This window comes from Heliconius melpomene, chromosome 21, assembly GCF_056956725.1.
Source record: "Heliconius melpomene rosina isolate 202511_hmr_F chromosome 21, ASM5695672v1, whole genome shotgun sequence".
In the NCBI taxonomy this organism is placed as follows: Eukaryota; Metazoa; Arthropoda; class Insecta; order Lepidoptera; family Nymphalidae; genus Heliconius; species Heliconius melpomene.
Genome location: NC_140409.1, coordinates 5,720,347 through 5,743,645, shown reverse-complemented (window position 1 = coordinate 5,743,645; position 23,299 = coordinate 5,720,347). Strand labels below are relative to the sequence as shown.

The window sequence follows — 23,299 nt, the reverse complement described above, 5'->3', positions numbered from 1 at the left end:
TATTTTTTTCCCAGGCAGTATTTTCTTTGAGCTTTAACAATGAGTTTATCATAAAGGGTGAAATATATAAAGTTATTCGGTAAATAATATTCATAATATATTGTAGATTTATTTAAAAAGAAACAGCTTATAATTACAATACTATATGGTACCTATACATTTAAATCTTAACACAATTTAATTAATTTTACCTTCTACACAATACAATAGTTTTAACTTTTAACCTATAACGTAAGTAGATATCTATTTTCGATATTAAGTTCGTGACAATGTCTTATTCTAGCATTTGACTAATCACATAATAAATTTTTAAAGACTTTATGCACTTATATTTATTATCATTAAACAAGTAAGTACTCTTAACTAACGAAAAATAAATGTGCTTGTATAGAAGTGTGTTATATTATGATTTAAAAATTACTCATCCATCATGGGAATATAAATATTTTTTGGATGTCTTCAACGCCCACGAAGCTACATTTAAGAAAAAATACTTTAAATATAAACATTTTAATGCAAAAAAATAATATGTGTGTATAATATTTAAGTAGAAGTTACTGAAAAACAAGTGAATAAAATAAAACCAAGAACAATTCGCATTGAAATATGTTATTAAGTTTTTTTAGAAAATCATTATAAATATGCTACTAGACGTAATTGCAATATGCAGTGGCGTAGTGAGGGGGAGAGAAGGGTCAAAGGGGGGGACATCATGCCCCGGGCGTCGCTTATAAAGAGGCGCCAAATAGTCCGCGAAACTATTTAAACATACATATGAAATCATATTGTGTTCGCCTGGGGGCGCTGTAAAAGTATTTTGCCCCAGGCGCGAGTTAAGCTCACTACGCCACTGAGTATATGTTTGTCGCATTGATATACTTATAGTTTTTTTGTGTATAACAGAAAATAAAAATTTTACAAAAGTTGATTTTGCATAATATTCAAGCCATTAAGATTTTCTCTTTAACGTTTCATTTCTTCGTAGCAGAGTCAAGCAAATTCACCAATCTGAAATTAACATAGCTTTTTATGTCCAAATTATATTAAAATAAAATACAATTGTGAAAGCAACGCAAAAAAAGCAAACAACTTTAAATATATTATTACCAATATGTTTCCTCTTCATATGATGTGATCGTAATAAGAATGTACAGGCGTAGAAGTTGATGGTGTAGCAGATGCTGAAAGTATCGGAGCTGGAGGCGGTAACGCCGGCAGCGGTGTGGGAGGCTTGCGGTCCTGTAGAGCGGGCAGGGGCGCCGATAGATGGTGACCAAAACCTCCTAAGCTGCTTATTGAAGAGCCCCCTAGAGATCCCCCCGACAACATTTGCCCGTGTACACCACGCATACCAGCAAACATAGTCGCCGCACCTTAACACAAAAAATAAATACTTTATTAATATTTAACGTTTCATTGTACCTAATGCCATAAAAGATGAAGCTTACCCTGGTCAGGGAGCCGTAAGATAAAAGGTAAACAAACCAGAAAAAGGTTATTTTAGAGGTCAGGATAGATGGAGTTAATGTATTTAAAAAAAACTATGGAAGTAATACGCTTATATCACGGTATATAATATATACTTTATAATAATGTCTGTAGAACTTATACTTATATAACTATTTAAGACTTAATAAAAATATTTTTTTAATGGTTAATTTAATAACTGTTTATTAAATAGTAGACATGTAATAAGACGTTTTAGTTTTGCGCATACGCAAATTATGGTACTTTCAAACTTAGAACACATTTCAATACTAATAAATTTTAGAGTAAAAAATATTTTTTATTTATTTTCTTTGTTTGCATTTTATCTCACGCCTAAATGATTAAACTATAGTAATTGTATAAGAAGGTATAATGTATTAAACATAATTATTTAGAACATGTTTTTAGATAGAAAACAGTATCCATCCAAAGTAATTCAAAATTAAATGAATTTAAATTTAGGCCTTCGAGCGTCGCAGCGGCACAAGGGTGTGACTGTAACGCGACGGTTCTGGGTTCGATCCACACTCGAGGAAGTGAAATATTTATTTACGTTTATATTTTCATTTCATCGCTCTGGTGTCGAGGCAACGCGCGGCGTTGAGTTCTGCCACTCATTACGCAATGTCTCCAGAATTCGGCAGAAAGTAGGGCACGCCGTGTCTCAACACTAGGTTCCCTCTGCCTACCCTGCTGTGTGTGGGATACAGCGTGAAACTGGTTTATTTATTTTTATTTTAAAAATTAATTTATCTAGATAATATTTCAGATTACATTTTTTCGCTTTCTTTTTTTTTAAATAAGAAAGCACTCTCGCAGTCATGTCTAATTCTATTGTAATATATAAAATATTAAATTACACCAATGATATTTTATCCATGTCTATATTATAAATTCGAAAGTAACTCTGTCTGTCTGTCTGTCTGTCTGTCTTTTACGCAATCAGGGCCATACCGCTAATTCAATTGTTATAAAATACTCATATAGCTAGAGATACTTGACGGTCTCGGGAGGAACATAGGATACTTTTTTTTTCTCATATTTGTAATATTTTCGATATATACCAATATATTAAAATACTTATTAATTTGACATGCAATTAATTCCGCCATGTTAACAACAACCATCGCTATGCGACCGTTGCTAAGCAACGAATTGCAAAGTTTATTGTTAGAAAACGTCACCCAAAATGAGTTTGCTTCACGAATCTCTCTATTGAAAACTGAAAATAATTTCATAAATATATTTAATAAATATTCGTATAGTTCAACCGTGCCACTAGTTTATATATAAAAGCAGAAAAGTGCCTTATCACAATTAAATTAGCAGTATTTTATCACAATTAATTTAGCGGTTGGGCCCTGATTACGTAAAAGACAGACAGACAGACAGAATTACTTTCGAATTTATAATATAGGTATGGATGGATGGATGTAACAAGTATCTACAATTTTACATATAAATTTAAACGCGATGAAAACGAGATATCATCTAATTGTCCTAGTCTCCCTGGATTCGCACGCGGTATGTGACTGACAAAGCGTTGATTCACGTATACGTACCGAGGCGGGCGGCGGGTGTAAAATTTCTGATATGTTCGGATTTAAATTAGTTGCTGTGAAGCTATCTATAATTGCACGTTGTAAGTTCCCATCGATCCCGGCTGGCCTGCCGCTCGTCTGTTGTCGCCCATGTGTGCGCCCCAGTACGTAATCGGCTTAACTTAAACAAACCACCCAATTGGATGATTTTGGAAATAAATTCTTACTGGGAGCTTCTATTTTCTAAGTATATGCGTACACGTGTTTTAAAATTGTTTTGAATTTGTAACGGAATTATCGTGTCCGCTAATTGCTCAAATTGACCGTTACTCCGTTGGTCTATGTAGGTAGTTTTTATTTCTATAGAAAATTTATGCTATACTTGACGTGGGAGTAAAGAGTAAGTAATATAAGAGTATTATCCATATTACCCTTCTTACATCACGCATTAAGTGCGTTTGTTTCACTCTCGTCTCGTCTCGTCTCGTCGCAGACCTTTCGTCACTTTACAACACTTTGATTAACTGGAAAGCGTGCCGACGGATTAAATTACTTTCGAGTTTACTGATGACAGATACCTACGAGAAGCTAGTGGAGAAATACTGGGGCCTTAATAGAATTAAATAAAGATTTATTTATTTTTATAGACAATTTGTAGAATTCGCATAACTCGCAAAGCTTAATAAATAAAAATAAATTAAAGTTCAAGTGAAATTTCGCCAGCGATTTATGTGAATCCTGAATGCCTATTGCCATTTTGGACAGTGAAAGGCTTGAAGAACTACGGCTGAAAATACAAAGATTTTTAATATTTTGTTTCCTTTTTTTTTTACTATTATAGAGATAATCGAATATTTACTACTTTAAGATACCCTAAGAAATTCAAATACTAATAAAATATAATATATTATTTTGAAATGGATGTTTGGCATTAAGGATTCACGAGGACGCAATATTAGAAATATTAAAATAATAAAACACCAAGCAAAAAATGAAAATTTACAATTATTAAACACATAAATGTAAAATATGACCAAACATGGACTGGCCTTGTCTCATTCGCGTAAGCTAAATTGAATTTGTACCTGATTCTAAGATATTGATGCAGATATCAGTATTAAAGTTCCGAAATAATTCAAGTCTTCGATGACGTAAAATTTCGCAGAATATCTGGTATTGCGCCTTCGATCCATCCTAAATAAAGCAAACATTCATTTCTTAAAATCAAATAAGAAAAATCTATACAGGGTGGAATTGTCAGCAGCACTTTAAATGAAACCACAGTTTTAACTACTCTATAAAAGCCTAATATAATTCAGAAAAAAAATAATTCCCAAAAATGAAAAAGTTATTTTTTTCAAACAAAATAAATAATAAAATTATCGTTTTAAAATAAAACGCCATTTATAAAGTATAACATAGGCACGCACACACTTACCTGTCAAAGTGGCAACGTCGCACACGTATGTGTGCGTCACGCGAAATACAAGTATGGATAAAAATCGTGAAATGAAAAAAAAATCCCACGTCCAAACTGTTGAGGTACCTTGATTAATTTCTTTAGTTCTGGGTTTGAAATATTTTACCCTATATGCAGTTTTAGTAAAAGGAGCGCTGCCTCTTCCACTCTGCATATTAAATGTGTATATAAAAGTCTAATGTCATATCACATTTCTAAATTACGTTAAAATAATATATTTTCCAAACAAAAAAAAAGCTTTGTTCGATTGACTTGTGAATAAGATAAGTAGATTCCTAGTGTCTGATCGCATGTTTATAATTATAAACAGGGCTAGAATGAGTAAATTATTAAATCATTATAAAACTAATAATTATTTATTACATGTTCAAAAAATGTCCACGTTTTTAGATACAAGCGTAAACTATAATTTTTGGCAATAGATATTTACTGTTCCAAACAAAATATATTACAATTACTATTCATAGAGTACCTAGCATCTACTCTTATATCTTGTGAAATAATAATTTGTATTTTTATATCGCAATCTTATTCCGGAAATAAAATTAAATTATTACAAGACGCGAATACATATTAGATACAGGCTATAATAATTCTAATACGTTCAAGCTCAAAGCTAAATGAAAACTTTCAAACAAACGTCTGTTATCTATGTACAATCAAAAAAATGTTCATAAACGGAGCACCGAGAAGCATAAACACCCTATCAAGGTTGTCGTTCCTAAAATCATTCTCTTTTTTATCAGAACGGCCGCCAGCTTTCAGGTGGGTTATTCTTAAAAATACCTATTGCATTTATAAAGATCAAACGGGTGGAACATACGAGAGTCGTGTAAACAACCGTCTGAACACTCGCAGGCCCGTCCGTAGCCTAACGCCATTATCGATGCGTAAACTGAAATACATCACCACTACAGATTTCATTTTTAAAATAGATTTACTAAATTAGTACTGCTTATTATTTGTGTATTAAAATGTATTTATTCTTTGTTAGTTTTTGTTATTATGTGAATCCCACTAACTTCTTTCTTTTGGCTTTTCGCCTTAAAATAAATGAAACAGCAGGTAATACCTAAAAGCTAAAGTAATCATATTTTCGTTAATATTTTGTGAGAGATTTATATATTTTAAATGGACTGTAGATAGATAGATACCTGTTAATAATTTGTGTTAGTTCAGCAATTTGTCCTGGCTAAGGGAGTCAACCCTCAGGGAGTTTGTGATCATGAGAATACTTTGTAAAGCAAAGGCTGAAGAATTTGGCCAAAATATTTAAAAAAACTTTTAGAGTAGAGCAATTTAGGCATGCGCTATAAAAATGTTAAACAACCACGGGTTAAATAATTATAATGAATGGTTATTTTTTTTCTCTAAAAGCCTTAAATTTGGAAACCATTATTGTCATAATAATGAAAGTTAAATACATTAAAATTTGATTTACTGAAATTGGCCATACTGAAATTGTTTGGGTCCGGTACGTTTTTGCCTCCTCATGAAATGCAAAAGATATACATATATACGAAGATGGAATAATAATTAATAGTTAATGCCTACACATAAAAGTTATTTGAAAAGTATTAAGATTTCTTATTAAAAAACAATATTTGATTTGATGATTTAAAAAAACTCGTTCATTATCTACCTTTCTAAAATATTTCTAATTTTATTCAAAACATTTGAAATTTGTTTAGAGATGAGTTACAAGCCAAAATAATAACTAATATCTATATTTCATGAAATATATTTTTAATATTATATTGTTCATTATTATATTATTATCGGCGTTAAGTTCCGCCACTCAACACGCAATGCCTCGAAAATGCGGCTGAAAAGGGAAGGGAGAATCTTAACATTGGGTTCCCTCTGCCTACCCTGCTATATGCGGAATTGTTAATATTATAAGTAATTGTAGGTATATATGAATAACGACAATTTACATACTGAATGTATAGATTGTTAATACATTCAATAATATTAACCAATAAGCCTTAAATATTTTACTGCAAAATAAAAATAAATAGGTATCTAAAGGTTTTTTTTTAATAATTCTATCTAATATTATTTTTTTAATATGAAGTAATAAAATAAAAAATATTTACAAATATAAAAAATAAATAGGGACATATTATAGGCGAAGGATAATATGTTTTTTATATTCAATATCCTTTCTAATTATTAAAGAAGAATCTAAGAATATAATATGCTATGTATAAATGGTGTTCCGTAGTTACTGACGGACGGACGGACAGTCAACTGTTGCACCATTGCACAAATGCACATGTTACCACAACTTTTATGGGCGTCGTAAGGGAGTGCAGCTTCTGAGAAATGGGCTGCGCACATGGGAGGTAATAAACTCTCGACTATCCGTCCCTGATCTATAAGATTTATCGACTGTAATATACTTTATCAGTCTATATATTTTATTCTAGCGGATCCGCACGCGGTTTCGCTCGCTGTTACCACGAATATTTATTAAATATATTTATGAAATTATTTTCAGTTTTCAATAGGATTAGTAAGAAAACATTAGCCTAAATATACAAAATAAGCTATTAAAAATAACAAGACTTATTATTATATATAAAAATATCTGAGTAATTGAATGAACAAAAAAAATAATTAAAAGTAACTAAAGGAAATTCTTAATATTAGATACTTTAAATTGACATAACTTTTTTATTTATGAACCGATTGTAATAAAATAAACCCTTTATGTTTTCGGAAGCTTGCCAGAATCCAATAGTGAAAACCGCATCTAAATCAGTTAAGCAGATTCTGAGATTAGAGGTGACAAACAGAACAGAAAAATTAAAAATCATTGTTTTGGGTTCTATTACGTTAATAAAGGTTCCCAATAACATTTTTTTTAAATATCTTCCAAGTACAGACACCGACCCTCTGTATCCTGATTCCTGCATATCGCATGGTAGGTAGAAGGAAACTTAGTGTTACGTCACTCCCACTTCCCGTCGATGTTTTGATGCATTGGGCGTTGTTAAATGACGAAATTTAATGCGGCGCTTTTGCATAATTACTAGAGCGATTTCACATTTTTTTCAGATTTTCGGTCTGTCTAGATCTATCATCTATTCATTTTTAGAATCTACTTCGAAGGCGGCAATAGTAGAAAGTTGAGACAGTAGTGTGATACTTTTGCTCCTTTAAACCTACACTTTGGTTTCAACTTGCAAGTCCCAGGCTCAGGTAAGGCGATGTGAGTGGCACAAGCACGACGAACCCATGGAATGCTAAGTAGTTTTTTTCTGTTCTCCGATCCCCGCTTTCTGTCGAAATTTGCGAGGTATTACATGTTGAATGGCGTAATTCAACACCGTACTCTCCTTTTTTACCAGAGTGAAGAAATGAAAAGAGGATAATCGACACACAATCCAAAACCATCGCGTTTACAATCATAGGCTTGTGCCACTACGCCACAACAGCCTTTGATAATAAAATTACTTTTATAAAACATACTAGGTACACAGCAAAGTAGTAGGTACATACATACATACATACATATAAATAATATTATACGCTGTAGCTGCTGCAAAATTGCGTCTGAAAATGCATCTCATGGTCTATTTATAGATTCTGGTACCGGGATCGCATAAGTGGGAAGGATACAGGTTTATTGCATTTAGATCCACGATCTCTCCCTGTCTCATCCCCCTAGGTTTCTCGTCGATGCCCTAGGTGGAAGGGGTGAAATCAATAACAAGCCGCGCTCGGGCTAATTGTACTAGTACATCCATGTACCGAGTTTCCATTGTAATTTTTTTTTACCTTCACGCTGAATCCTGCACATAGCAGGGTAGGCAAAGGGAACCTGTTGTTAAGACATTTTTGTTTCCTACTTTTCGCAGATTCTGGAGACAATGCGTGTTGAGTGGCAAAACTCAACACCGCACCGAACAATGAAATGAAAATGTTAAATATTTCATTTTATCGGGTGGGAATCGAACCTACAACCTGTCACGCTTACAGTCACACACTTGTGCTCCTGCGCTGTGACTGGCCTCTAATATTATGAACTACTGTTGATTTCGAGTTATGACATAATATCTCATATTTAAGCAACAAAAATAGTTTTAAACCATCCAATTAATCTGCATAAGCCAGGCCAAATCTAAAATTCCACAGCTATATAAATGTATAAAATAATTATATCAAAGACAATTATATATGTAACTAGTGGACCCGGACGCGGCTACGCCTGCTTCAACTATAAGAATATTTATTAAATATATTCATGAAATTATTTTCAATTAGTAAGAAAATATAAGCTTAAATAATCAAAAAGAATAATAAGTAGATACACATTATTAGAAAAAATTATCTGAGTTATTCTGAGTTATTGAAATGAACCAACAAAAGGATTAAAAGTAACTAAAGGATAGGTATTCTTAATATTAGAAAAAGTACCTAAAGTTTTCCGTGCGTGCGTACATAGATATTGACTCTACGAAATAACTAAACATTTCTCTTTATTAAGTAGGATAATTTTAGCGGGCAATATCAAATAAAATAAGAAGAGAACCAAAGTGTAGCTTAAATTAATTATAAACAGCAAATAATTACATAAACATTTACAATAGTTCGAAAATGTATGAAAATTTATAAAAACGGCAATGTCATCTGCCCGTTCGCGTCGGTCATACTATGCCGCCCGTAGGCTAGGTCATTTGGAATCAGTGACATCACCTTAATTATTTATTAGAATGCTATACAGTAAACTATAATTTCAATCTAGATAAAATGTTAAGAGTGACTATTCATAAGGATGAATATCAAAATGTCGCGGTAACGGTTGCGTAGCGACGCGACGGTTGTTATTAACATGGCAGAATAAATTGCATGTCAAATTAGAAAGTACTTTAAAATATATTAGTTTATATGTATAATGTAATGTTATATAGCCTATAGCACTTCTGAAGAATGCAGCTTTCATACAAAACAAAAACAATGAAAATCGGACCAGTAGATCCAGAGATCTTAGCGATCAAACAAACAAACAAACAAACAAACAAACAAACAAACTCTTCCGCTTTATTATATTAGTATAGATATACTATAATAATATATGTTAAAAAAAATATATATATATATATTGTCGGTAGGGGTCTCATCCAACCCCTCTAGTTTAAGCTCTAGATATAAGTACAGTACGCCACATTAAAAAAAAAAAAACTTTCTTAAAATAAAAAAGGCACGGGCAACTATGCGCCCGTGGATGTAGCTTTTAAAATAAAATAATAAAAAAAAAAACCATCCAATTAACCTTCAATTGTAACTGTGACTTATCTAATGTAAATTCGCTTTTTTAATATTTCACTTTACAATGACAATATGGTTCTCCGTTTTCCTATATTTTCACTGAAATTGACCACAGTTACAAGTAACCCAAGACTCGCGTAACTAAAATAAAATAAAAAATATTATATTAAAATATTAAATATTCTGCAGAAAGTAGGGAACGGAGTGTCTTAACACTAGGTTCCCTCTGCCTACCCTGCTGTGTGCGAGGGGGATAGAAAACAAGTAACAAAAAACATATAATTTCTATGTTCTTAATATATCCTTAATATTATAGAGATTACGTTTAAAACGGGTAGCGTTTATAACCGGCATTTAAGTCTCACGTAACCGTCAAATCAACGTGTGATAATGGATACTAAATAAACTCCACATTACTTCTGCTAGCCTAGTCAGCGACTGATATACCGCTTTTACACCGACTGGGTTTAAGATATAACCTATAGAGATAGAGGCATTTAACAGCGAATCGAGCCTGAAGAAGAAAATAGTTCTGTTATAATTATAAGTTTTTTATTTGTTGTTATTTATACATTTTAAAAATATTTATTTTATAAATTCTTCACGTTAGTAAACTTGATATTCTTAATTAAGGCAGATAATATCAATTAAAATATAGTTTTAGCCCCTAGAATTTTTGTCTTATTATTTTTAAAGATAGATGTTTTTATAAATAATTTTATATAACATATAATATGTCTATATGATCGTTTAAATCAAGAATATATTGAAAATTCAGGTAGAGTCAATACGGATGAGTGAACTATTTTAATTAAAAAACAGCACAAAATAAATAATTAGCGGAACTAAACAGAAAATAAATAGGAGAACAATAATTTATATGATTTTTTTTTGAATATTTTTCAAAAAAAAATCAATTTTCAAAAGAAAATCTTTAGTAATATCAAGGCACGAGGCTTGTTGCAAAAGTTACTCACTTACAAACCTTATTTCGAAAGTAAAATCAAAAAGAATTAAAAAAACAAAGACAAACTTCACCTGAAAAAGTAAATTACACTGTGGGAGGTAGGTGCATATAGGTTAACTTTATGTTGCACCTGGACCAGGGTAGCATAATCCGTGAAGCAATATCAATGCAGTTCACTCAAATCTTAAAGTACACTGTGCTTTCCCACAGAGGAGGATAAGGAGGAGCATGTCGGTGGAAACTGGCCACTCCCGCTGCAGCCACATATTGATATTGTTGTTTCCTTAATACGCATGAAGTTCACAATTTGATATTTATGCTATCTCATTTTAATCTGAATGTAGAAGAGTGCCGTAATAATTTATGAAGTACTACTGGAAGTAACGTAGACCAGATCTACGGTTATGATACGACTATATTTATAAAAAAATTTTGTAAGGAACTTTTACGTTTTTTATGTTCCCCATTTTCCGCCGAATTTTCGAGGTTTTGTATGAGGAACGGCAGGACTCCACGCCGCTGCTGATATCAGAGGAAATTCTCATTTGCCCTATTAGGAATCGACATCACAACGATCGCGTTACAGTCACACGCTTATGCTCTTGCTCCACGATAACCTCGAAACGGATTTTGAATATTATAATTAAACCAGCCGATCTGGGCGACTTCGCCCGCTTGAATTACAAATATTTATTAAATACAAATATTTGTATCTCGCACATAGCAGGGGATTCTGCAGGCCTAGTCAAAAGCACCCCGTTCCCCACTTTTCACATAGAGGAGGAGGCATTGCGTGTTGAGTGGGGGACTGAAAAGGTGGTGCAAAGAAGTGAAAAGAAATGAAATAAAATATTTCCTCACGAGGAAATCGAACCCAAAACTTGTCGCGTTTATAATTACGTGCTTGTACCAATACGCCACGACAAGCCTCAAATAACATTTAATCAATGTTACATAAAATTCAATCATTTAGTTTATGTTTCAATTTAATATTTTTTATCTGAATTTCAAATTTTATAAACATCGGTGACGATTAGAAGTTTTTCCATACAAACTTTCAAGCCTTTAGCACCCGTAGGGAGTGAATTAAAACAAACCACGAAATACATTTTCAATGAAATATTTTTAAAAGTAGGAATTTCAAATTTCATAAAAATCGGTCCCGATTTAAATTTTTTTCCATACAATCTGTCACCTTTAGGGTTAACATTTTTCAAAATCCCTTCTTAGTGGATGTCCAGATTACGAAAGTTTTAACTCATGCTTCTTTATCGACATGAAAGAGATGCATGATGGAGGTATACTTCTTCCAGTTTATGAACTTCTAGTATTTCATGTTCACAAGTTCTATAATAAATCAATACCTAGAACCATGCGCTTTAGAACTTATTTTTATAATGAAGGACTATATTTTCATAGTACGTCTTAGTCACTGAAAGCTGGCACCAAATGTCTCACCATTCATAGTTATTATAATTAATTACGGATGGAAAAAACATATTTATGTATATAATTTATTTTACTTTATGGGTTATCTTTTTTTTCTATTTTTATTTTTTAGATTTCTAAGACTGGCACCTTCGATCAATTATACCCAATTATTATTATTACTAGCGGCCCCCGTGCGGCTACGTAAAATATACGAATGTTTATTTAAGTGTATTTAAGAAAAAATCGTCCAAGCGCGAGTCGGACTCGTCCACAGAGGAGTCTGCACCAATTTCAGGATTGTGATTGGGAAATAACTCATAGGCTTTGATGATGCGGCGAATAAAATGAACTTAAGTCTACGGGAAGTACTACTACTATAAGCGGTGAATATCATACAAAATGAAACAAACAAAAACCTGTAATCCTGAATATCTGATATCAGAAGTATAATCTTTCAATCTTCACAGACGGACGAAAAAGTGACCCTATAATGGTTTACATTTTTTCCTTTTGAGGTACAAAACCCTAAAATGGATTAATTATCTTAGTTTGGTTATGCATTAAATAAATGGTAATTTAAGTGTATTGGAAATTGATTTGTTTTTCATATTTAATTCTCTCCACTCACAGCCACGCATTGCCTTGTTACCAAAGCGGAGAAATGAAAATGCTAAATCAAAACATATTAAATCAACATACGCACACAGCAGGGTAAGCAGAGGGGACCTAGTGTTAAGACAGTCCGTTCCCCACTTTCCGTCGAATTCTGGAAGCATTGCGTGTTGAGTAGCGGAACTCAACGCCGCGCTTTGCTTCGACACCAGAGCAAAGAAAATGGAAATACTTATAAATGTAAATAAATATATAATTTTGTCGAGTGGGGATCGAACACACCACCTTTCGCGTGTATAGTCACACACTTGTGGCCCTGCGCCACGACTGGTCTCAAAATATTGATATATTATAATTAATTTCCCCGAGTGGGAACTGAACCCACAACCAGTCGCGTATACAGTCACACACTTGTGGCCCTGCGCCACGACTGGCCTCAGACTATTCTCTTATATATTTATAGCCACTAGTAAATATTTAACTTGTATAGTATAGTTCTAGTATGAATGGAGATACGAGTATTGATCCAGCAGCATCAGCTGACTGGGGTGTGGCTACAATTACGTAGTACAATCTGGAGGCATGATACCTTCAAAAGCTTATGCTGTCCTGGTATCATAACCTAAGTTAGGCTCGGTTTCGGACTACCCCTTTGAAGAGGAAATTTTATAGCTGCTCTATTTTTGTTTTTACAAAAATACAATAATATCCATCAAATGGTCTGAATTAAAAATGGACAATAAAAGTTGACCACTTTTTAGTAAATTGTAAGAAGCTGTTTCTATGAACCTTTGTCGACGTCTAAAATTATAGAAAAATAATAAAACTATAGAAAAATATTGACGACTTTCGAACTCTTCGATAGTAAATATTTTTTTAAACTGACACATAAATAAACGTAAATTTTAGATAAGCACAACAGCTATGAAGGTGAATACAAAAATGCGAATCACTAAATATTTTAATATAAAATGATGGAATATTGTGTAAATATACAATTTAATAAATATATTATAAATATTAAATAAATAAATATTATATATGATATATATAATAAGTAAGTATTTTATATATATATAACGGTACTAAAATATTACGAGCCATGTTCTCCCAGCCAGTAGCAATGGTCAAACATGTATTTCACAAAGAGGATTCAATCGACGTGCATAAGGTGAAAATTTCGTGCCACTCACTAGGAGAGCATAGCTTTGCAGGACAAGTTCTCGTGTTCATGTCCTAGATTACACACATTATAGTTATTTATATTATACAAGCGGCCTGCCCGCGGCTTCGCTCGAGGATTTATGTTGTACTAAAGTATTAGAATATTTAAAAGTCCTCCTGACGAAATTAATGCTTAATTCAACAGTATGTATTATGCGTTTTCAAGACACTTTGGTACCTACCATTTGTAGAGTGAAACGATTACAATGAAATAAAAACTAAAACCTACTCTGAGTTATTTATAATTTTTATGTATAAAAAATTTATTGTGCACTTTTTACGTGATACGTGTTCACATAAACAGAAAAACAGACAAAAATTCCGAAAATGCTGGTAGTGGATTCTGTTAGTTATCCTTTAACACCCTAGCTTATTTTTTAAAAAATATTTTCAATGTACAGAAACGACTTTTCTACAGATTTATTATAAGTATAGATATAGATATAGATTACGATGAAATCCTCATAGTTGGAGTGTGTGTTATATTTATTTGAATGTATATTTTGTGCATTATTTAAAAAAATATATATTAATATATATTATGTAAATAACTACCAGCTCAGACGCGGCTTCGCCCGTTTAAAATGTACAATTATTTATTTAACGATAACGAACGAACATTTATTTAATATTATTAAGGTGTATTTGGGGTAAAATTGATTATTTTACTATGGTTATGTGTAAATTGTATCGGAAATGTCCCCTGACCAAATCTGGGTCCAGAAGAAGAGGAAGACCGAAGATGAGATGGGCAGATATCATTAAGAGAGATATGAACGCCTATAACGTTTCCACTCACGATGCGTCCAGTCGAGCGAAGTGGAGGGAAAATACGAGGAAAGCAGACCCCATCATCAGATGGGGCTAATAATGCACAGGAGAGAGAGGTTATGTATAAATTGTAATAAAAACTTTTCGGGGAATTATTTATTTTTGCTCGCACTTGATGTATTCGTATAGAAAAATGTTCGCACGCGGATAACGTGATTATTCTTCGTCTGATCCGATTTCCCAATTGAAAAGAAACACGGTTATTTTGAAATCATAGACTAAAATATCATTTTTTTTATATGTATAGAGTATGGATACATGCATATTACCTATGATCACTAATTAATGAATTACTATTTCACTAGTGATTAATAAAACAACGACTTTATAAGCACAATTAAATATTATAAATATGGAAACGTAATAGTAATACAAAGGCAAGCTTAAAAACACATACTCGTAACAAATATATTTGAGAAATAACCCTGACGTTTAAAGTAAGTTATTACTTGTTAATGATTTACGACCGGCTCTAAGAGCTGGAGACGTAGACCATATCTTATCGTTCAAAACGGCAGTTCTCTCTCACACGTAGCTACTGTTGATCAGCATTCAGCACTTTCGATAAGTTGACTCTCAAGTGCTCCTGCTCCCGGCCAGAGGCGAGAGCGATGGCTGTCGACACCCCAGTCAAGTTCGTTGTAAATTTATTACATTGCATTCCATTAAGATTAAATAGTATTGAGGTATTTTTTTTTTAGTTAGTTAGATATTTTATTTTTTTCTAATCTACGAATATTTCAACATTTTGTTTAAAGCTTCGAATTAGACTAATAAACATATTTAAGATAATTTAATTTATATGATATACAATCGACTACATCAATAAAATCTGAATTAAAAGATGCCAGTCGTGACGCAGGAGCACAACAGTATGGCAGTAAACGCAACTGGTTGTGGGTTCGATCCCCACTCGAGGATATGAATTTAAATTCCCCCACTTAACACACAAATTCACGCATTATCCCCAGAATTCGGCGGAAAATAGAGAAGGAAGTGTCTTAACTAGGTTCCCTCTGCTTACCCTTCTGTGTCCGGGATAGGTACCTCGTAGAGTTGAATAAAATTAATATGCGCGGATAAAAATTGTCGTCGCGGATAAAAGTTTACGTGCTTGTAAAAAGTATGAAATGAACCAGGAATTCACGTTTGTAATGTTTTTTCTTCATAATATTCCATTCAAAATCGTAAGTGCCACAAGAGAACTCCGAGGTCTTCATCCAACATCTCGATCGTACACGAAAAAGGCGTTGATTTTGAATGTTCACGTCAGATATTTGCACATTGACAAAATTTTGCTGCTGTTTTTAATAGGTTTGATTTTAATAGGTGTTTTGAGTTTGAACTAAGTGGACTTATGTTACGCACAGTTAGTTGTCAGCATATTTGTATTTACTTACTTTGCTATTTTTTGATGGATCATAATATATACCAACCAACCAAAATTAATACAAGCTAGCAAGGTATGTAGCGTTTACAAAACAATAAAATACATGTAAGTTCCAGTTTAAAAAAAAATAAACATCTATCTGCATGAAAAATAGCGAGAAATGATTTTGATAATGTCAGTCAATTAATGTCAATTCGTCAATTTATTTTTTAATTTCGACAATATGGTAATGTACGGTTCACTTTTTTTTCGATCTAGTGGTTAATGCTGTTAGCCTTATTGGCTTTTGGGTTGGGTAGGGAAGAGGGTACTCTGTCACTGAGGAAATGCAAGCACTATGAGGCTGGCTGTGAGGAAGTTGATGACTGTAAGGACGCCCCCTGCGGGGCTCGAACCTCGGCTTGCGGCTGTCGAGCGGACTGGGATACGGTTCTCGTACAGATTTTTATATAGCTAACAACGCTACCTCGTTTGTGACGCATTAGATCGAAATATATTTAAATCAATTATTTGTACAATTAAAACGCAGTTGACGGGTGGCTCTCACCTCGGATTGGCATCCAACTTAAACTTAAACTTTGTAACTAATGTAATAAACTTTTTACTTAGCGAGTAAACCTGTGGTTTGTATTAACTCAACTCTATTACGAGCCATACAATACATGTAAGTTCCAGTTTAAATAAAATAAACATCTGAACATCTAAACATCTGCATGAAAAAATAGCGAGAAATGATTTTGATAATGACTTAGGTCGTCAATTTATTTTTTAATTTTAACAATATGGTAATTTGATTTTGACTTATTCTTATTATTCAGTACAGCGAAAACTAGACTAGGTTTTGGTGAATAAGTCAACGCTTCTAAGGAAAAAACATACACATCCACAGACTGATAAACACATTACCCTCGTTGGTGTCGCACAGTCGAGTATAAAGTTAACTCCGTTAATTAAGTGAAAATTAAGGGTGAAATCGTGACATAAAATTATTTATATAATAAGCAAGATAAATTCGAATAATTAACGTAAGTATTATAAGTATTGACTTTTCTTTTAGTTTACTTTTCACGTTGTATCCCTTCACATAGTACGTAAGGTAGGTACAGGGAACCTAGGAACCTAGTGTTAAGACACTCTATTACCATTCAGGCACTTCCGTTATCCACTTTCCGCCAAATTCTGGAGGCATTACGTGTTGAGTAGCGTAACTTAACGCCACGCTTTGCTTCGTTACCAAAGCGAAGAAACGAAAATACTTCATTTTCCCGAGTGGGGATCAAATTCACAACATGTTGCGTTTACAGTTTGGGCTCCTGCGCCACGTCTGTACTTCTGTAGGTATTGACTTGCTTAGAATTATTTGACTTAAATATTAAACTCATTGGGGTAAACAGAAGATGCGTTTTAGTATAAGAGATAAAACTTACCGTGGTCATTGGTGACGGCATACTGGTAATTCGGTATAAGGTCAGGCAAGTCATGTCGAGAAGGTGGAGATGCTGGAGAAGGTCTGTACGCCGGTTCTACGCTTCCGTATGCTAATGGCCATTCGCGCTCTCCCATGCTGCTGTAAGTACAATACTCTCCACCGTAACTCAGTTGCTGGCTAGGCCCTGTGTGGGAGTATGCGCACGCGCCGTAATCAATAGAAGGCGTACTACTCGCCCCCGCTCCACTTCCACTCGCCAGCTCGTAGCCAGTGGGCTGAGAAGGTGGCAGAGAACTCACTCCACTGCCACATAAGTATCCACCACCTCCGAACTGTGGCTTAAGAGCTTGGCATTTGCGTCGGAAGCCACGTGGCCGTCGTCGGAATGATCCTTCTTCAAACATAAACTCTGATGAAGGGTCTATTGTCCAATAGTGCCCCTTTCCGGGTCTTCCAAGACCTTTGGGTAATTTTACAAAACATTCGTTTAAGCTAAGGTTGTGTCTTACTGAGTTCTTCCACCCTTGATAGGAACTTCTAAAAAATGGGAACTGTTGTTGCAGAAACGCGTATATTTCACTGAGAGTGAGACGTTTGTTGGGTGAGTGGCGGATGGCCATAACAATAAGTGCTATGTAGGAGAAAGGTGGCTTTTCCTGGCGGCGCGTGGCCGGCGCCCGCCGCGCCTCCTCGGGTGTCTGGTCCTCGGTCTTCATGCGTGCGCGTCGGGGCGCGAGCCGGAGAACAGTGCGCGCCGCCCACCGCACGCCGTGCGCCCGCGCCGCCCATCGCGCGCCCCGCGCCCGCGTCCTCCGTCACTCCCACTACGTTACAAGCTTGCTCTTTCTGTTTCTACACGCTTGTATCGGTTATTTCATGTAAAATTGTGAATTACTGAAATAATATTCACATATTTCAGATAAAACATATAAGTGAATGATATGAAAGTTATACGATATGAAACGTTATGTATATTAATGTTGAGCTTTTTATAAGTTTAAGAGTAATACAACCAAACAAAAAAAAACGAACTAACTTCTTCAATTTGATAGTAACGAGAATATACATTCATAAATTAAATTACAATATAAAATAAATAAGCGTTGTTCTTAGCTACTCAAATACTAAGCTCCTCAATGTATTTTTTTTTTAATTTTATTAAATTAATAACATCATTGTGGCTGCTCTCACTGCCTGGATCACTCACGAGCTTGTACAAACACTGAACAGCGGAAAACCCGCTTAGACAATAATATTTACTCGTCGCAAGGACGCCTGTCGAACGCCCGCTCTTGACCTAGCACAATTAAAGCAAACATTTTACTAGATCTACGAGTATAAAACATTTATACGACGTACACCAAATATTTACCATAAAGCGTAAACCAAAAGTTTTGCATTTAACTAGCCCGATTATTTACACGCGCCGGAGTGGCGATGCCCGGCACTGAAAAATCAACTTTAAATGTAGACAGATAGAGCTGTGTTCATTTCACCAGAGAAACGGAAGTGGTGATTTGAACTAACGATATTGAGGAAGTCATTGGAACAAGTCGTGTTGATGTTTGTGTTTTATTATAATGAGATATTTAATCTAAGCAAAACGCTTTTTATTAAATTATTGATGGATTCTTAAAAGCTCTAGGAATTATAGTAAATAATTATTGTAATAATTGTCTTATAAAATTTATACAAGAACAGTTTGATAATATTCTTAATTACAAATATTTAATTGTTCAATAAAACTTTATAAATCGGCGTCCATTTTCCCATTATAGAGTTCCTTCATTACAGTTAAGTTATCATAAAAACAGTTAATTTATGAGTTGTGGCTGAATCACGGGGGTTTGATAAAACACACATTTTTTCCCTAAAAGTAATAAATCAAAAACTTCCATGCCTCTCCCTCTATCTAATAATTTATTTAATAGACTAAGATGAGAGAGACGTCCGTGACGTGTTCCGCGACGTGAGGCTCCGCCTACAAGATGGCGTGCTGGTGCGGCGCGCGCGCAGAGTGCAAACCACTGTCTGATCTTGAACCCTCCATTCATCACCATTTACGAGCCAGATCTGTTTGCTTTGAGGTTTTTACGGTTTCGCTTTAAAATTGGTATGTAATTAGACGTTTATAGTTGTTCCATGTAAATTGATTGTCGAATTCGTATTTGTAGGCCGGAATTCGTTGACGACATAAATGACAACCTTTTACTTTAAATCTATTTAGAAAAAGTTGATCGATTGTCGAAAATATTAAAATCTGTCAACACATTTTGTCTCTACATCGCCAAAAAGCAACATATACACGCACATAAATACATTATATATATACAATACTCATAGATTCATAAATACATTACCCTCCTTTGCGCCGCACATCGCCGCAGTCAGGTATAAAATACTTTAGGTATGTGGTAAGATCAATCATTAAATTATGTAGTGAAGTTGGTATACCTATCTGCATTGTCTACGTGCATAAAAGTACAAATTCCAATAGTGAATCTTAAATACAGAAAGGCGGTTTCATTTGATTCCTTATATATCTAATTAATTTGTTGTTTCATTTATAATCACTATACAGTCACGCGTTAGTGGGTTCGATCGAAGGAATGAATTATTACTCATTAATATGTTCATTTCTTCGCTCTGGTACTAACGCAAGACCGCGGCATATAGTTCCCTCACTCAACATGCAATGCCTCGAAAACTAGGAGATAGGTGGAGAACAGAATGTTATAACACTAGATTCCCTCAGCCTACCTATACTGTTATAATCGGAACGCAACGTGAAACTGGAAACACACAGAATGCTACCTTAAAGAGAATATTCCCATGTTCAAACACCACCACCATTTGATCTCCAAAACAGCGAGCACAAAAGGCGCACGCGCAGCTCCAAGTAACGACCGTAAATTACGTTTTATGACGACGTGGCCATGTGCACCGCGTCCGTCGACGACGCACCAGCCCCGAGCCGTGCGATTCGCGACGCCTCACGCCCGACGCTTTGAGAACCATTGTTTAATATTAAACAGATTTCAGGAAGCTTTGTGCGCTTGGATTTATTTCTATAATTTAATTTATGGTAATATACAGATTCTGTAGGAAACGTCGGTGTAACAATGTATTAATATATTATGAAATTAATTATATTTTAAAATTATTTAATTTTGAGGCCATCGTGGTTTAGATTTCCATATTTTCCATAGTTCCTACGCATTAACCGGAGACCATCTCTGGGCAATTACCTGTGGTTACCCAGAGATGGATCCCGGCTGATTGATTGAAACCCGTGAATCTTTAACCTTTAAGTATGGACGTCGGGTCTCACAGACCCATCTAGTTCTACGAGTTCTACAAATCGGCCACTTCTCGGTGACCTCCGCCACTGAGTCGCTCAGTACCTTTCGTATTAATGACAAAATGAATGTAGATAGCAGTGGTTGCGTCTCTGGGTTCAAAACACGTGAGTATTTAACTTTCTAAATGGGCCCTGGGTCTGTCAGACCCGACGTCCATGTTTCCCATACATGAATGATTTCAAAACACCATATATTTTTATAATATTACAAAATATACTTTAATATTTTAATTGTATTATTTGTATTCAAATGTTTTTATTGTTATATATCATATATTATTTTGCATTTTTTGTTATATATTTTAGTAATATACATATTATTTACCTAGAAAAGATTCAATTTTTTTAGTTTTTATGATAAAATGAAAAAGAAATGATCGACCAAGCATGTCAAGGACAAAAATATCGGTACTTTATAATCAACATCAAACAAAAGGATTGGACGACGACATTTTATAAAAAAATAGCACGTGTTATATAATAGTACGCGTTTCGTATACTAAACTACTCTAAGAATTGAGAATGACTTTGACTCGCGTTTCGCGATCTGATCTATCATTTATTGAACATGAAGCTAAAAAAAATGTTTTGGGTCCTTGAAAAACATGTACACTTTGCCCCCAAAAGATATATAGAAAGACAACACATACTTATGTTGACTGCAATCGTCCTGTTTGCCTACAATGTTGTAAGCCATTGTGTATCGATGTTCAATAATACCTTATCTTGAGGTGTTGTCAACATTTTTATTTTATAACATAAGATGTAATTTCTTTATTTTTTTTAATTGTTAGACTTTATATTTTGTTAAAAAAATGTTTATTTTATTATCTGTCTTTTTTTTATAGTATTATTTTCTTAAGAGTCATCCCATGTGGCCAAAGACTGAAATTGTGACCTTAAGTTACTTAAATCGTTGTGATGCGTAAAGTTTTATAAAAAGCGATTTTATTTATATTGATTTTGTTTGATTTAAAGCTATTCATGTAAACTAAAACATAAAATTGTCTTCTTCCTTTAAAAAACAGACGGAATATGACCAATAAATACACTGGTCTGACAGACCCGACGTCCATATGTGTGTTATAAAAAATTCACGTCCATAGTTAAAGGTTAATCTCTTTAAAGATTCATACTAATATAATAATAATAATATAATTAAATTAATAATAATTATTATTATTATATTTTTATATGTATCTTTTTTATAATAATTTATATTTAAAAATGTAAAATTGATTGACTAATTTAATAAAAGTATATTCTGTGTTAATTCATATAATTCATTTATTATTACTATCAATTTCATACTCCTAGGTCCGTAAAAAAAAATCGTTAAATAGGGTACATTTTTGCTTCACGCATTAATATAAGTACAGTATAGATTATGTACTCTTCTTATATATAAATGAAAGCATGAAATATATTACTATTACATATAAACATCTAAATATTTCAACACTGGAGAATTATTTAAAAGTTTCTAACTTCAAAATATTATTAAATTCGTAAAAAAAATCGTACTATAAATCTAGCAAATTAGATCTAAGCCAAATAATAATTCAACACGATGATAAAACATAAAGCATTGAAACGAATCTCGTGTTGTAATTGTCGGAATATTTTTTCAATAACAAATATTATTCTTTTATTAAATTATAAGCTATGAAGAAAGAGAGTAGAATAATAGACAAACGAAGATTAAATATTACTTAATAATTAATAATAAGACTTAAAAAGTTCACAGAAAACTTTATTTGTGAAAGATTTTTAACCCAATCCACAGGAACTGGTCCTCTTACGTAACGTTTTCTTTTCTTCAATAGATCTATTTATTTTAATTACTTTTTACTTCCTATTTGATGTCGGTGTTTTTACATTCCTTATTTTTATTACCTACTATAAGTAGGTATAAAGGTACATCCAGTTATATTTTGTGCTTTGGTCTTTATATTATTAGCTAAATCACTTTTACATATAAGCTTATTATACTATCTAGTTTTTTTTATTTTTTTTTTATTTATTACTATGAAATATATGTTGTACAAATATATATCTATATTGATAAAGGCACTACAAAAAACGACGAAGGTTTGTCTCGAGTACCAAAGTTTTCATAAAGTTGCATGTTGCTATAAACCCTCACGAGCACATCATGTTTACTTATTTTAACTTTTATAGGCTTACAATGTTGTTCATCTATCCGTCTGTCAAGACCATTTATCTAGAGAACTATCTATGGTTCCTTACAGACAATAACCACGCTTC

The 23,299-nt window shown here is 33.4% G+C and overlaps 1 protein-coding gene across 2 annotated transcripts; it reads right to left on the bottom strand.

The window, feature by feature from the left end:
* Positions 1–84: 84 nt before the first annotated feature.
* On the bottom strand, positions 85–18,526 carry LOC146527011 (uncharacterized). 2 transcript variants are annotated; one of them, XM_085205956.1, is made up of 3 exons: positions 17,669–18,510; positions 1,108–1,373; positions 85–1,008 (listed from the first exon to the last, which is right to left on the bottom strand). In XM_085205956.1, exons 1-2 carry the CDS (start codon positions 18,384–18,386, stop codon positions 1,123–1,125), a joined length of 969 nt encoding a protein of 322 aa, XP_085062082.1. In that variant the 5' UTR covers positions 18,387–18,510; the 3' UTR covers positions 85–1,008; positions 1,108–1,122. The 2 variants fall into 2 exon arrangements, 1 of the variants encoding a protein (XP_085062082.1); XR_014879265.1 differs by lacking the exon at positions 85–1,008 and adding an exon at positions 4,115–4,223 and having other exon boundaries at positions 1,240–1,373; positions 17,669–18,526.
* Between the last annotated feature and the right edge of the window lie 4,773 nt (positions 18,527–23,299).